The 13,847-nt window shown below is 41.1% G+C and overlaps 1 protein-coding gene across 2 annotated transcripts in view; it reads right to left on the reverse strand.

The window, feature by feature from the left end:
• The window catches only part of PXDNL (peroxidasin like), a 330,955-nt gene that overhangs the window by 45,263 nt on the left and 271,845 nt on the right, over positions 1 to 13,847 (reverse strand). For both annotated transcript variants that reach the window (XM_030795454.1, XM_030795455.1), the window contains 2 exons: positions 10,726 to 10,860; positions 8,006 to 8,214 (listed from right to left, as the gene is read on the reverse strand). In XM_030795454.1, the coding sequence (XP_030651314.1) occupies positions 8,006 to 8,214; positions 10,726 to 10,860 (344 nt within the window). The remainder of the gene's footprint in view (positions 1 to 8,005; positions 8,215 to 10,725; positions 10,861 to 13,847) is intronic.

Here is a 13,847-nt window from a genome sequence, read left to right on the forward strand (position 1 = left end):
TAAAAGTGAAAAAGGAGATGGTTGTGTGGACTCATGGGGTATACTTTTATTTTGTGAAAGATATTGAAGCCAGCCTTATATACATAGACAACTTTATGCTTTGATAGATAGAAGATGAAGGGCCAGTGTAAGTAAGAAATGTTCATGGTACATTTGTTGTCTCATAATCAGTCAGAAACAGAACATTGATACCCTCCTCTTAACCTACATCATAGGTTAAAGAGAACATTGCTGCCCTCGGTTATGGAGAAAATTAATAGGAAGCCTTCACTCTTCCAAATGGGCATCTTTTGTTAGGTTTCTTTTCCCATGGTTTGGATAAATGAAGCAATAATTGGAAATTTATCCCTCATGATAGGCTCTTATAGCAGATAATACTGTAAATGCTATATTATACAACAGACTTTTTTTTCTTTATTTTATTTTAGAGATGAAGTCTCGCTCTGTAGCCCAGGTTGGAGTGCAGTGGCATGATCTCGACTCACTGAAACCTCTGCCTCCCAGGTTCAAACAATTCTCTTGCCTCAGCCTCCCAAGTAGTTGGGATTACAGGCACCCACCACACCCAGCTAATTTTTGTATTTTTAGTAGAGATGGGGTTTTACTGTGTTGGCCAGCCTGGCCTTAAACTCCTGGCCTCAAGTGACCTGCTCGCCTCGGCCTCCCAAAGTGCTGGGATTACAGGCTTGAGCGACCAGGCCTGGCCAGTTATACGACAGACTTTAAATGCTCCTTTGAAAGTTGTGCTAAATAGGCTGGGCGTGGTGGCTCATGCCTGTAATCCCAGCACTTTGGGAGGCCGAGGCGGGTGGATCACATGGTCAGGAGATCGAGACCATCCTGGCTAACACGGTGAAACCCTGTATCTACTAAAAATACAAAAAATTAGCCAGGCATGGTGGTGGGCGCCTGTAGTCCCAGCTACTCGGGAGGCTGAGGCAGGAGAATGGTGTGAACCCAGGAGGCGAGCTTGCAGTGAGTCGAGATCACGCCACTGCACTCCAGCCTGGGCAACAAGAATGACACTCTGTGTCACAGAGCGAGACTCTGCCTTAAAAAAAAAAAAGAAAGAAAGTTGTGCTAAATAAAAAAATTGCTCTAGATCACTTAGTGATTAACAGAGAAGTGTCTGTGCAGTTGTTGGCACTTCTTGTTACCCATGGAGAAATACATCACATCAGGTATTATAGAGATTCAGTTGTAAGGAATTAATGAATAGACTGCTTGGTTGAAGTGAGTAGATTCTTTACCTAGCACATTCTTTGATCTATTTGATTTTATTTGGTTGGTTTTGTTTATGGGACCCCAGGTAAGGAGCATACTCCAAGCTCTTGGTATTATCCTCCTGATAATCATAACAGCAGTTTCCCTGCTGTGTTGTATTCTCTCAAAAATTTTAAACATTTGCATGCAGCCATCTGTAGGATGTCAAATGGCCTTTCTTCAACTGGAATGACAAAAACTCAAAGAAACGTGATCATGAGAACATCATAGCCTATGAATGATATGCTGAAACAGAAAACCCAAAATGATGGTAAATGAGAGTGGTGATAAGTCCCTAAGTATTGGTCACATGCTCGCCTAAGTGAGAACTTTACCAAAAAGGGAGAGGAGGTTTTTAAACAAAATTATGGGAGGTCATTGTTTTGGACTGAGCTCCTGCACTAGGCCCCAACAAACCAGACAAAAGCAAAATGGAGGCACTTATGCTAAATGCAACATAACCAAACTGAAACTTTAAGGAAGGAGACAGGTCCTATAAAATGACCATTTTTTCCCCCTGTAAACAGTGGATTCCAACAAAAGAAGGTTGCCCCTACTGTAACCCTCATGCACACACAAAATTACTTGACATTTATGATGATGACAGAGTGACATTAATTCCTAAAGTTTTGGCCTATCTCCTAAACTTGAGAGGATGACCAAAAGAGGGAAATTGCTAAATTAAGTTTAGCCCAAAGCTGCCTCCTTACATATTTTACGTTTGGCCTAAAGATGTCTGGGCATAGTGAACCTGACTTGAAGTGCAAACAGACTGTAATCAACTCTTGTGCCAGCTGAGCCTCATCATCAGTTGGCCAATCAAAGGCAGCCAACTGTTCAAATCGGGTTCAAATAAGGCAAAACCCAAGCTGTGACCAATTTGGCTGCTCCTGAACCTCACTTCTGTTTTCCGTACATTGCTTCTCTTTTTCTGTCCATAAATCTTCTTCCACCACGTGGCTGTGCTGGAGTCTCTCTGAGCCTGCTCTGGCTCAGGAGGCTACCCTTTGTCAGTTAAAGTCTGTTAAATTTAATTTGTCTAAGGTTTTTAACAATGTACACATCTGTATGTGTACACACCTATACATGTATACAGATATAGAAGATACGTTCTACGTATTTATGTATATAATGCATATGCAAATAATGGGAAAAATAAATAAGGCTAATTTGAAGAGGAAAGCTCTAAATAACAGTAAATGAAGTAACTAAATTAAAGAAAGTCCCCATATTAATGAAGCCCTCTGTACACTGGGACCTGACGGCGGGCAGTGCACAGGGAGAAGGAGCAGCACAGGTAAAATGCAGCAGCTCCTTTGTTATAGACAGGACCAAGGGACTGAAAGAAATCTACTTAAGCATAAAAAAATTCAAATAAACCGGGCGCAGTGGCTCCCACCTGTAATCCCAGCACTTTGGGAGGCCGAGGCAGGCAGATCACAAGGTCAGAAGTTCAAGACCATCCTGGTCAAGATAGTGAAATCATCTCTACTAAAAATACAAAAATTAGCCAGGTGTGGTGGTGGGCGCCTGTAGTCCCAGCTACTTTGGAGGCTGAGGCAGGGGAATCGCTTAAACCGGGAGGCGAAGGTTGCAATGAGCCGAGATCGCACCACTGCACTCCAGCCTTGCGACAGAGCAAGACTCCGTCTCAAAAAAAAAAAAAAAAAAAAAAAAAAAAAGGCCGAGTGGGGTGGCTCACACCTGGCATTCCAGCACTTTGGGAGGCCGAGGCGGGCAGATCACGAGGTCAGGAGATTGAGACCATCCTGGCTAACACGGTGAAACCCCGTCTCTACTAAAAATACAAAAAATTAGCCAGGCGAGGTGGCAGGCGCCTGTAGTCCCAGCTACTCAGGAGGCTGAGGCAGGAGAATGGCGTGAACCCCGGGGGCGGAGGCTGCAGTGAGCCGAGATTGCGCCATTGCACTCCAGCCCGGGCGACGGCAAGGCTCTGTCACAAAAAAAAAAAAAAGAAAAGAAAAGAAAAAGAAATTCACATAAAAGGAAGCAAGTGCGTTGCTGCTAGATAAATGATGAAACCATTCAATTTAGTGACAAGCCTGGGATGTTCACCCTCACCATTGCTAACACATAGCATTTGCAGAGAGCTCAAACAGATTGATTAAAGGACAAAGACCATGAACACACAATGCACACAGCCAATCCCCGAAACCAAAAACCATGGAAAAAGCTGTTTAAACAAACTAACAGAGAAATGAAAATTAAAATGAACTTGAGATAATTAAGTTTTTACTCACTGCACTATCAAAAAACCAAGGGCTATATTACCAATTGCTGGTGGGGAAATAAAGTGGATATTCATATAATTGTTTGTGGAATTGTCATGTTTATCTTTTTAGAAATAAATCTGACAACACTTTTTTTCATTAAAAAGCCTATATCCTGTACCTCAGCAACTTTACTTTGGGAATTCTATAAGAACCTAGCCTATGGAAATATAAGCCCTGATATGCAAAGTATGGCTGCATGAATTTTGGTATATACAATCCTATCCATTAAATACTAAGCAATATTTTAAAGGAATTACTTATATAACAGATACATAGAATGACTTGAGGAAATTTATGAAAAAAATGCACGACAATGGATTTAGTTAAGGGCAAAAAGAAAAAAACACCATGCTGTTTTAGAATAGTTTGAAGAGAAACTGAAATTCATGGGTTAAAAACTGTGGATAGGGCCGGGTGCAGTGGCTCATGCCTGTAATCCCAGCATTCTGGGAGGCCAAGATGGGTGGATCACCTGAGGTCAGGAGTTTGAGACCAGCCTGATCAACATGGAGAAACCACGTCTCTACTAAAAATACAAAAATTAGCCAGGTCTGATGGCGGAGGCCTGTAATCCCAGCTACTCAGGAGGCTGAGGCAGGAGAATCGTTTGAACCCAGGAGGGAGAGGTTGCAGTGAGCCAAGATCCAAGATCACGCCGTTGCACTCCAGGCTGGGCAACAAGAGCAAAACTCCATCTCAAAACAAAAAAAACAAAACAAAATGGTGGATAACAAAATTCTTCATCGAACATAATAAATGACATGAAAACTACAAACCAAGTCCTTAACACCCCAACTTTTTCCAGTTTGATCACCCGTACAAACCCATAGCCTTACAGCTAAGTGACAGAAATCCCAGCTCCATTATTTAGATCTCATGCCTTCTACCTACAAAGAATAACAAGATATAATGATGTAAATCTTGATTGTATTTATCTTATCACTGTTTAAACAGACTCAGAGTCCATTTCAATGTGTTTAGGAATTTAGGAGAAGAGTTTCTCCAGGAATTAAAAAAAATGTAGTTAAATTTGGAAGATGCTGGTATCAGTATTAACCAGTAGGCTATTATTCATGGGAAACAAAAAATGAAAAAAAAAAAAATAGCCCTGTTGAAAATAAAATTATTCTTTAAAACAACATAAAGAGCTGAGGGTCAATTTAATCATACACTTCATTCTAACAAAATGAACCACTAGGACTGCTTGGAGTGGCCATTTACATCCCAAACGGAGGTCTCTATTTTACTCCAGGATAATGCCAGTTAAAAGAATTAAATCTGCTGGGCGTGGTGGCTCACACCTGTAATCACAGCAATTTGGGAGGCTGAGGCAGGCAGATCACTTGAGATCAGGAGTTCAAGACCAGCCTGGCCAACATGGTGAAACCCTGTCTCTACTAAAAATACAAAAATTAGCCGGGCGCAGTGGTGCGGGCCTGTAGTCCCAGCTACTCGGGAGGCTGAGACAGGAGAATCACTTGAACCTGGGAGGCAGAAGTTGCAATGAGCCGAGATTGCACCACTGCACTCCAGCCTAGGCAACAGAGCGAGACTCTGTTTCAAAAAAAATAAAAATAAAAATAAATAAATAAATCATTTAAACACCATCGCTTATTTTAATCTAAGAGTGAGATTAGCAAAGGAGAGGGAAGACATCTATTAATACAACATGAATGAACACACAACAAAGACAAGTGTACTGAGTAGTGACATAGTTTCTAAGTCCTTTAATACACCTTCTCTGTTTGGGAAATTCACAACTTCAAGTCTCAGGGATGGACTCAATATAGTCAACACGAGCACTTCTCAACTGCCTGACTTAACTCAGACCATTAAAATGTATAACCTACCTGAAACTACGGAGCCACAGTCTAGAAACTAGTTCCTCAGAGATCTGAATGTTCCAGCAGGCCCCTAATCTACCTAGAGCAATGTTTCTGTTAATTGGGAAGTGTAAGAAGCCCATTCCATAAGAAAGTGGTCCACTTTTGAGCAGTTACTAAACACCTTTCTTAAAGCCACTCATTTTAAACTGTCTTTTAATTTTTCCGAAAAATCCATGCTTGTTAGTCAAAAAGTACACGGAAAAATACACATGTATCCATTTGTAATAGTTCTTATTACAAACATTACATTAGGATTTGAACTACATCAGGCATATTCATATCTTTAGGTAATTTTGCTACTGACATGACTTCTGAGCATTTTTATAGTGCCATAAAAAGAAAAAAAAGCACTGTATGTTTGTATCCAATTAAGGAGTAGATGTTTACTGCTGGTTTATTAATTTCCAGGCATTTTTTAAAGACACTCACAGAGAAAGAGTATTCTTATTATTGGTTGGGACCACAGATCTTGATAAGAATGCTGCACAAACTCAAGACCCCAACCCTCCTCTGGTCTGTTATATCCTTGCATTGCATTTTCCGTAACAAACATTGCCCACAGCAGATTCATTACCATTTAAATAACCAGAGGAGTCCTCCTTGGAGTCTTCAATGTGGAACAATGGCAATGGGGGGAGGGCAGCAGAGGAACCGCCCTCAATGGGGGCCTGCTCGCTGTCTCTGTGCCATGCACCTACCCTACAGGTGCTACCAGGTGGCGGTGCATGCAGAGGAAAGAGCCGAGGCCTTCAGTTCAGCTGTGGGACCTTAGAAAATGGATTTAGTTTCCAGGAGCCTTATTTTCCTCGTATGTAAATCAGAGATAATAACACCCACCTTGAAAGACTCAGGACAATTATATGAGCTAGGTGTTTCCATGAATCACCTATCACATGGCCAGAGGTGAGAAGAGCTAGGAATGGTATGTGTCAGTATAACGGGCACGCAGCCCTGGCCTCTACACGGAGCCATTGCTTCCTTGCAGGGCACTGCTGTGGTCATCACAGCCCACACCCTGCCATGCCATCTATCTCTCCCTCTGCTCAGCAGGCCCTATGTCCCATCCCAGGGACATCGGAGAAGAAGGAAAGGAGTGTTACTAGTTGCCATTCATATGGTTTGTATATTGCTCTCTGCTCCCCCAACATTCTGAAGAGGGGGGACTATTTCATTATTCCTGGATCTAATCACTAAGAACTTGAGGTAAGGGAAAGAATGCCACCCTCCCCAGAGTACCACATTCCTTTTTGCTGTGTCTGATAAAGCACCACCACAGTGAAAAAGACAACCGTGACTCAGGTGTCATTGAGTCTGGCTCTGTCACCCAGGCTGGAGTGCAATGGCACGATCTGGGCTCACTGCAACCTCCGCCTCCAGGGTTCAAGCGATTCTCTTGCCTCAGCCTCCCAAGTAGCTGGGATTACAGGTGCCCACCATCATGCCTGGCTAATTTTTGTATTTTTAGTGGAGATGGGTTTTCGCCATGTTGGCTAGGCTGGTCTTGAACTCCTGACCTCAAGCAATCCATCCACCTTGGCTTCCCAAAGTGCTGGGATTACACGCGTGAGCCACCGCACCTGGCCAGTGTTCTATCACACTTCTAGGTGGCTTTCAATTTCCTCCCCTGACCACAAATCTCTAGTACTACTTAGGTACTGAGAATGATCGTTTCAATCCCGGAGAACATCAGAACTCCCAGGCCCATGGCCACTACACGGAGCAGGCATGAGGCTATGGTGGCCCTTGTGTCACTGGCGTCCAGAGGAGCTGCAAGTACCCTCCATGTGACAGACACCTGCTCACTGGTGAAGGTGTCAGCATGTTCTGCTCCAGAACCATCAAGTCCTCAGTTCACCTCTAGGTTTCAACAAACAATACATCTTTTCTCTGGCCCTGGCTCCACCACTTACACATCTTTGGACTTTGAGAAAGTCATCTAATATTTTTGAGCCACACTTTCACCAAAGGAAAAAGAAATCCACATTTCTAAAGGGATATTGTGAGAGCAAAACAGATGCTTATAGAAGCACCTTAGGGAAAGTTTGGTTCGTAAACGGTGATGTTGTAGATATCACCAATTCTGTTGTACCATTAGGGAAAGTTTTTTCCTGACTCCATCAAAATTTCCTTGTACTTCCAGTGAGCATCACTGCAACATCTTATGAAGAATGAATGGTCTAAGTTAGCCAAGTTACTATAAACTTTCATTTCTCTCTTGTTAGATGAACCCCAAGCAGCAGATATAGTCAGTACCAAGTGATTGGCATTTGATCTTTGGTGCAGAAATCTGAAATGCAATAAGAAGGCAGAGGCCAGTTTTGCCAGCAAGTGTCCCCATTCTAACAAGGTTAGTGTGGAATGGAAGAGGATGGGCAGGTTGGGAGCCTCTGTTTTTCCTAGTGTCCACCCCTTCATCATCCGTCAGATTTCCAAAAGGAAAGTTCTGTGTTGTTGGCTTTTTGTGTATCTTTGTTTAAATCGCATAATCTTTACCACTGAAAACAATTCAAGAATGCGAACATGCACATCAATCCAGATCGTGCTCATTGCATTATTACTGACCTGCACAGCAGTCTTGCCACACTCGCAGGTCCACCTTCGGGATCTCGCTGCAACTCAGGTAATCCTGTGGGTATTCTGCCTTTACAAAGACATCAGCCTGCACTTGCTGAATGCTGTCACCATTGTCACAAAGCACCCGGCCCAGGGACGCCTGCTTCAGCTGAGTGAGTTGTGCCGGGGTAAATACTCCAGGGTTTTCATACCAGAACCTGGTAGTCAACCAAAAAAAAGGCATTGTCATGGGTTTGTGGCCTGAGAACTCAGCTGCATGTCAAACAGCCATAATGCACCAAGAAGAGCTCAACATAAAAGATGCATACTGAAAGAATTATGTTTGTTCTCCAACTGAGTATCCTTTTAATTCTCTCCAATATTTACAACGTTCTTAAATCACATGCTTCTGACCTATCACTTTCTACTCAAGCTTTACAAAATGATTCAAAGGAAAGTTTTCTAAGGTTTTCCTCCAAAAAAGAGAAGTCCATTATTACATTTTTAATTTTTTTTAATTTTTAATTTTTTTTTGAGACGGAGTCTCATTCACTCTGTAGCCCAGGTTGGAGTGCAGTGGCATGATCTCAGCTCACTGCAACCTCCACCTCCCGAGTTCATGCAACTCTCCTGCCTCAGCCTCCCAAGTAGCTGGGATTACAGGCTCCTGTCACCATGCCTGGCTAATTTTTATATCGTTACTAGAGACGGGGATTCGCCATGTTGGCCAGGCTAGTCTTGAACTCCTGGCCTCAAGTGATCTGCCCACCTAGGCTTCCCAAACTGTTGGGATTACAGGAGTGAGCCACCGCACCTAGCCCTATTGTTACATTTAAATTCCATTAACTAACCTTAGAAATTGTCTGAGCAATGTAATATTAACATGTTTGCCTAAGAAGAAAATAGCACTTTTGATCATTAATATATACTATTTGGTTATATCTATCAACTAACTAGAATAAGCACATTCAATTTTAAATGAAAGGATACAATCAATTTTAAATAAAATAACTATTAAAGTCAATCTTTGGGTACATTCAGTAAAGTCAATCCTTGGGTTCATTCATTCAGTAAATATTTGAATATCATATGCCAGGCACTTTTTCGTGCTGGGTATAGAGCAGGAAATTAAGATGGTAGGCAAAAAGACTTCTTGCCACTATCTTGATGTGATGGACTGAGCTGTGTCCCCCTAAAATGTATATGCTGAAGTCCTATGCCCCAGTACCTTCGAAGGTGACTCTATTTGGAGACAGGGCCTTTACATCGGTATTTAAGGTAAAAATAGATCACGTGTGTGAGCCCTAACCCAGTATGACTGGTGTCCATATAAGAAAAGGAAATGTGGACATAGATAACAGAGGGAAGATCATGGGAAGACACAGGGGAAAGATGCCATATACAAGCTGGAAGAGACGCCCCAGTAGGAATCAACTCTGCTGATGCCTTGATCAGCATCTAACCTCCAGAATTATAAGAATAACAGATTTCTGTTGTCTAAGCTATCCAAGCTATGGGACTTTGTCACAACAGCCTAGCAAACTAATATATATGGGGAAGAAAGCTTAACCCCCAAACTGAAGCTTTTTCCATTATTTTCAGTCTCTGACTACATATATTCTTAAACTATTGCCAATTGAGCATATTAACCCAATTATGTGAGTCAAGAAATTCAGTGTTAAAAATGATTTTAAAAAATTAATGAAATATACTATCAATTGTCACCAATGTGCAATAAAGGGAATTAAATCCTTTGCTACTTTCTCTATAATTTGTAAAGGGAAGAGATTTAAAGTAAAGAATAATTTTTATTGTAACTTTAAGTAAAACTAAGCTCTGGGCTTTGTTTCAAGTCTTATATACATCATCTCTGCAATAATACAAAAGGTTATATTGTCAAACAGATTTACAAGATTCCCAGATCTTACTCAACACTAAGCTTCACTAATGATTCAGAAGATACCATGCCCTGGAACATACTTGATTCCAAGCAATGGAAGAGCATGTGTCCACTCAGGAGAGGCTGCTTAGGTTTGTATTTCTTGGTTTTTATTCTTCGTTAGTCTTGGAACAGTAAACAGATTACATGAATAACTTACATTCTGCAGCCCGCTGTTTCCCATTATTTCATGATTAAATTTATTCACAATGAACACTTTAGATAAACCAAGAAATTTTAGAGAAGAGTTCCCAGTTATGTTTCCACTTGTAAATGCCCTCATAATGTAATTTTACAAGGAGATCTGTTCTAGGGTCAGCAGGTCTTCCTCCATGAGAATGAAGGGAGGGAATCTCAAGGCTGCTATCAATTCCTTCCTTCTCAACATCATTGAAGGCTGCAGATGTTCTATGGAATAGGTACAATTGTTATTCACACTTTACAGATGAGGAACCTGGTTCTGAGTGATACATGTCTAAAGTTAAACAGTTGTAAGTGGTGAGACTCAGATTTAAGCACAACGTAGTCCATCTAGCCTTTATCCTCTCAATCACCAACTTCTATTGCCTTTTGAGAAATTGTTTCTTCCCTTCTTACAAAGATTTACAAAAATAAATGTTATCTGATAATATTGGTGGTTACAAAAGTTCCGTCACCTAATGCTGTCTGATACTTATTATACTCAATATGCATTAAATCATAAAAATATGAATCACAATGTTATACGTATACATTTTGGGTCAAAAACAACTTTTGTGATATTTAATAAGTATAACAGATAATCCTTCACCTATCTCCATCTCTTAGCCGCTGAAACTGGGTAACAAACAGGCACATAAGTGTTGGTCCCACTCTCGTACCAGGAATCAGGTCTTCAACCATAAGGGCGGGCCAGAGGTCAATGTCACCTGGAGAGCCGTACAACCTGGAACAGAGACAGGCAGACAGCGCATGCCTGAGACTGGAAGTGGAATTGAAAATATTCCTTATATGAATGACCACCAAGCATTATTTTATCCACACAAAAAAGAAAAGTAGATATGATTATTACTGTATTCTCATTTCCCGGGGGAAAGCACTCAAATGAAGGAACCCTCAGGGATCACCCCATAGGCAGGAGGTGGAGTCATAACCTAACCAAGGACATATGACACCAAGCCTCATGCAATGTCCCCTGTGCAATTCTTTTTAATTATTCTCTATGCATATGGAGTATAACTGTATATATATTAACTGCAAGTGTGTGTGTGTTATGTCATGTATAAATGCATCTAGCTAATTCCTTCAGAAATACATAGAAAATTAACAATTCAGCATTGAGAAATGTCCACATCAGTGTATATGCTAGGTATGCTAAAAAGTCAATAGAAAATCATAATTTGAGGAGATGATAAGATAATAAGTGTTAGGTAAGTTTTCTCTTGCTAAAAAGGCAATAAGTATTTGATCTAAGATTTGAGGCAATTTTTAAAAACAATAAACAAACAAAAAAGCACAATGCAAATGTTGATTATAAGCCAACAGCCTTGGCTTACCACTCAGAGAAAGAAAATATGATCCATCTGCTTGACACTCCCAGTAGGAGCCACTCTGATTGTTTTTTTCTCTGTACTCTAATGATAAACGTGACATCAACTTAACTTGTCCCTTGTTTTATTTTATTTCATACATATGATTCCCTAAACTACAAATAGTTTAGTTTGCATGTTTTAACCTTGTCACAAATGGAAATATAATGTTCATACTTCCTTTTTTTCACTCAACAGTTTACTTGGCGACACAGTTGTGTGGTTGCATATATTTGTACTTTCTTCATTTTCTCTGCTGTATAGGAAACAGTCTATTATTGGAAACCATTCCAATTTAGTTTAGTTACACTGGTGATGAATACTTTTACACTATGAACATTCTCTACATGTTTCTTCATAAGCACAAGAGTTTCTCTAGACTAGGCATCAGCAAATTTTTACCACAAAGGGCCAGACAGCCAGTATTTTCAGCTTTGTGGGACAACTGTGGGTTCTGTTGCAACTACCCAACTCCTGTTTTGCATAAAAGCAGCCATAGACAACATATAAACAAACAGACATAGTTGTGTTCCAATAAAACTTTATTTACAAAATTAGAAAAGTAGGTCAGATTTGGCCACTTGGCTGTGGTTTGCAGATCCCTGCTCTAGATTATGTTGTGTAAGAGCTAGAATTCTGAGGGCAGAGTATAGTATCTTCAATTTTAATAGTTAATGCCAAACTGCTATATGAAATTGATGTATGATTCATATTCCCATAATGAGTACACAGAATTACTCTATGATAGATATCCATATGTATATCTTCAATTTTAATAGACAATGCCAAACTGCTATCCAAAATGGATGTACAATTCATACTTCCACAAGAAGCATATCAAAATTTTCAGTGTCACCTGGAGAGCTGTACAGCCTGGAACAGACAGGCATATTATTCCTTGACATATTGTAACTTATTCCATTTTACTTTATTTTGTTAGTCAACTCTCATCACTGCTGCCCTTCCCCACTTTCTCCTTCTTGGTTTCTGATAATAGGTGGACTTTTTAGATTTCCAAGTGCCTGCTTGAATGTTTGAGTGCTGTTTAATTCCAGTTTGAATGCTGTGTTATTGTTTCCTCCTGTTTCAATTCTTTTTCTGAGAGATTTTTCCTCTGAAATGTTTTGATTTGCATTTCTGTTTTCTTGTTACATAGCTTTATTTGAAATACATCTCTCTCTCTCTCTCTCTTTTAATTCCTATGCATTTCATGAAATGAATTTCTGGTTGGGTAGCATACTCTTCTTTCACTATAGGGAAGTGCAGTCTTTTTGATGTCTGTTTTGGTGGTGATGGGGAGAAGTGGGAGTTAACATGTTTTGTTCCTCTTCTCTCTTTTTTTTTTTTTTAGACGGAGTCTTGCTCTGTCGCCCAGGCTGGAGTGCAGTGGCATGATCTCAGTTTTCACTGCAAGCTCCACCTCCCGGGTTCACGCCATTCTCCTGCCTCAGCCTCCTGAGTAGCTGGGATTACAGGCGCCCGCCATGACGCCCGGCTAATTTTTTGTATTTTTAGTAGAGACAGGGTTTCACCATGTTAGCCAGAATAGTCTTGATCTCCTGACCTCGTGATCCACCCTCCTCAGCCTCTCAAAGTGTTGGGATTATAGGCGTGAGCCACCGCGCCCAGCCTTGTTTCTCTTCAAGTGCTAGAGCATCCTTAATTTCATTTCATTCTGCTTTAATGTCACCATCAAATCTGAAGGGGCACTCTATCCTTTCTCTACACACGCACACAAACAAAGCCATTTCTGGACACTGTCAGATTTGTAACTGGTGTTGATAACTTCCAGGTTTCCAGAATTTCACTTGACAACTTAGTACTTCGTGCTGGAGTTTTTCCTTCCAGGGTTTTTTTTTTTTTTTTTTAAGAGACAGGGTCTCACTTTGTCACCCATGCTGTGTCCGGAATTGGTGGGTTCTTGGTCTCACTGGCTTCAAGAATGAAGCCACGGACCCTCGCCGTATTACAGTTCTTAAAGGCGGCGTGTCTGGAGTTTGTTTTTTCTAATGTTCAGATGTGTTCGGAGTTTCTTCCTTCTGGTGGGGTTTGTGGTCTCACTGGCTCAGGAGTGAAACTGCGGACCTTCGCGGTGAGTGTTACAGCTCTTAAGGCGGTGCGTCTGGAGTTGTTCTTCCCGGTGGGTTCGTGCTCTCACTGGCTTCAGGAGTGAAGCTGCAGACCTTCGCGGTGAGTGTTACAGCTCATAAAGGCAGCGTGGACCCAACGAGTGAGCAGTAGCAAAATTTATTGCAAAGAGCAAAAGAACAAAGCTTCCACAGTGTGGAAGGGGACCCGAGCGGGTTGTCACTGCTGGCTCAGGCAACCTGCTTTTATTCTCTTA

Source organism: Nomascus leucogenys, chromosome 16 (genome assembly GCF_006542625.1).
Source record: "Nomascus leucogenys isolate Asia chromosome 16, Asia_NLE_v1, whole genome shotgun sequence".
Classification (NCBI taxonomy): domain Eukaryota; kingdom Metazoa; phylum Chordata; class Mammalia; order Primates; family Hylobatidae; genus Nomascus; species Nomascus leucogenys.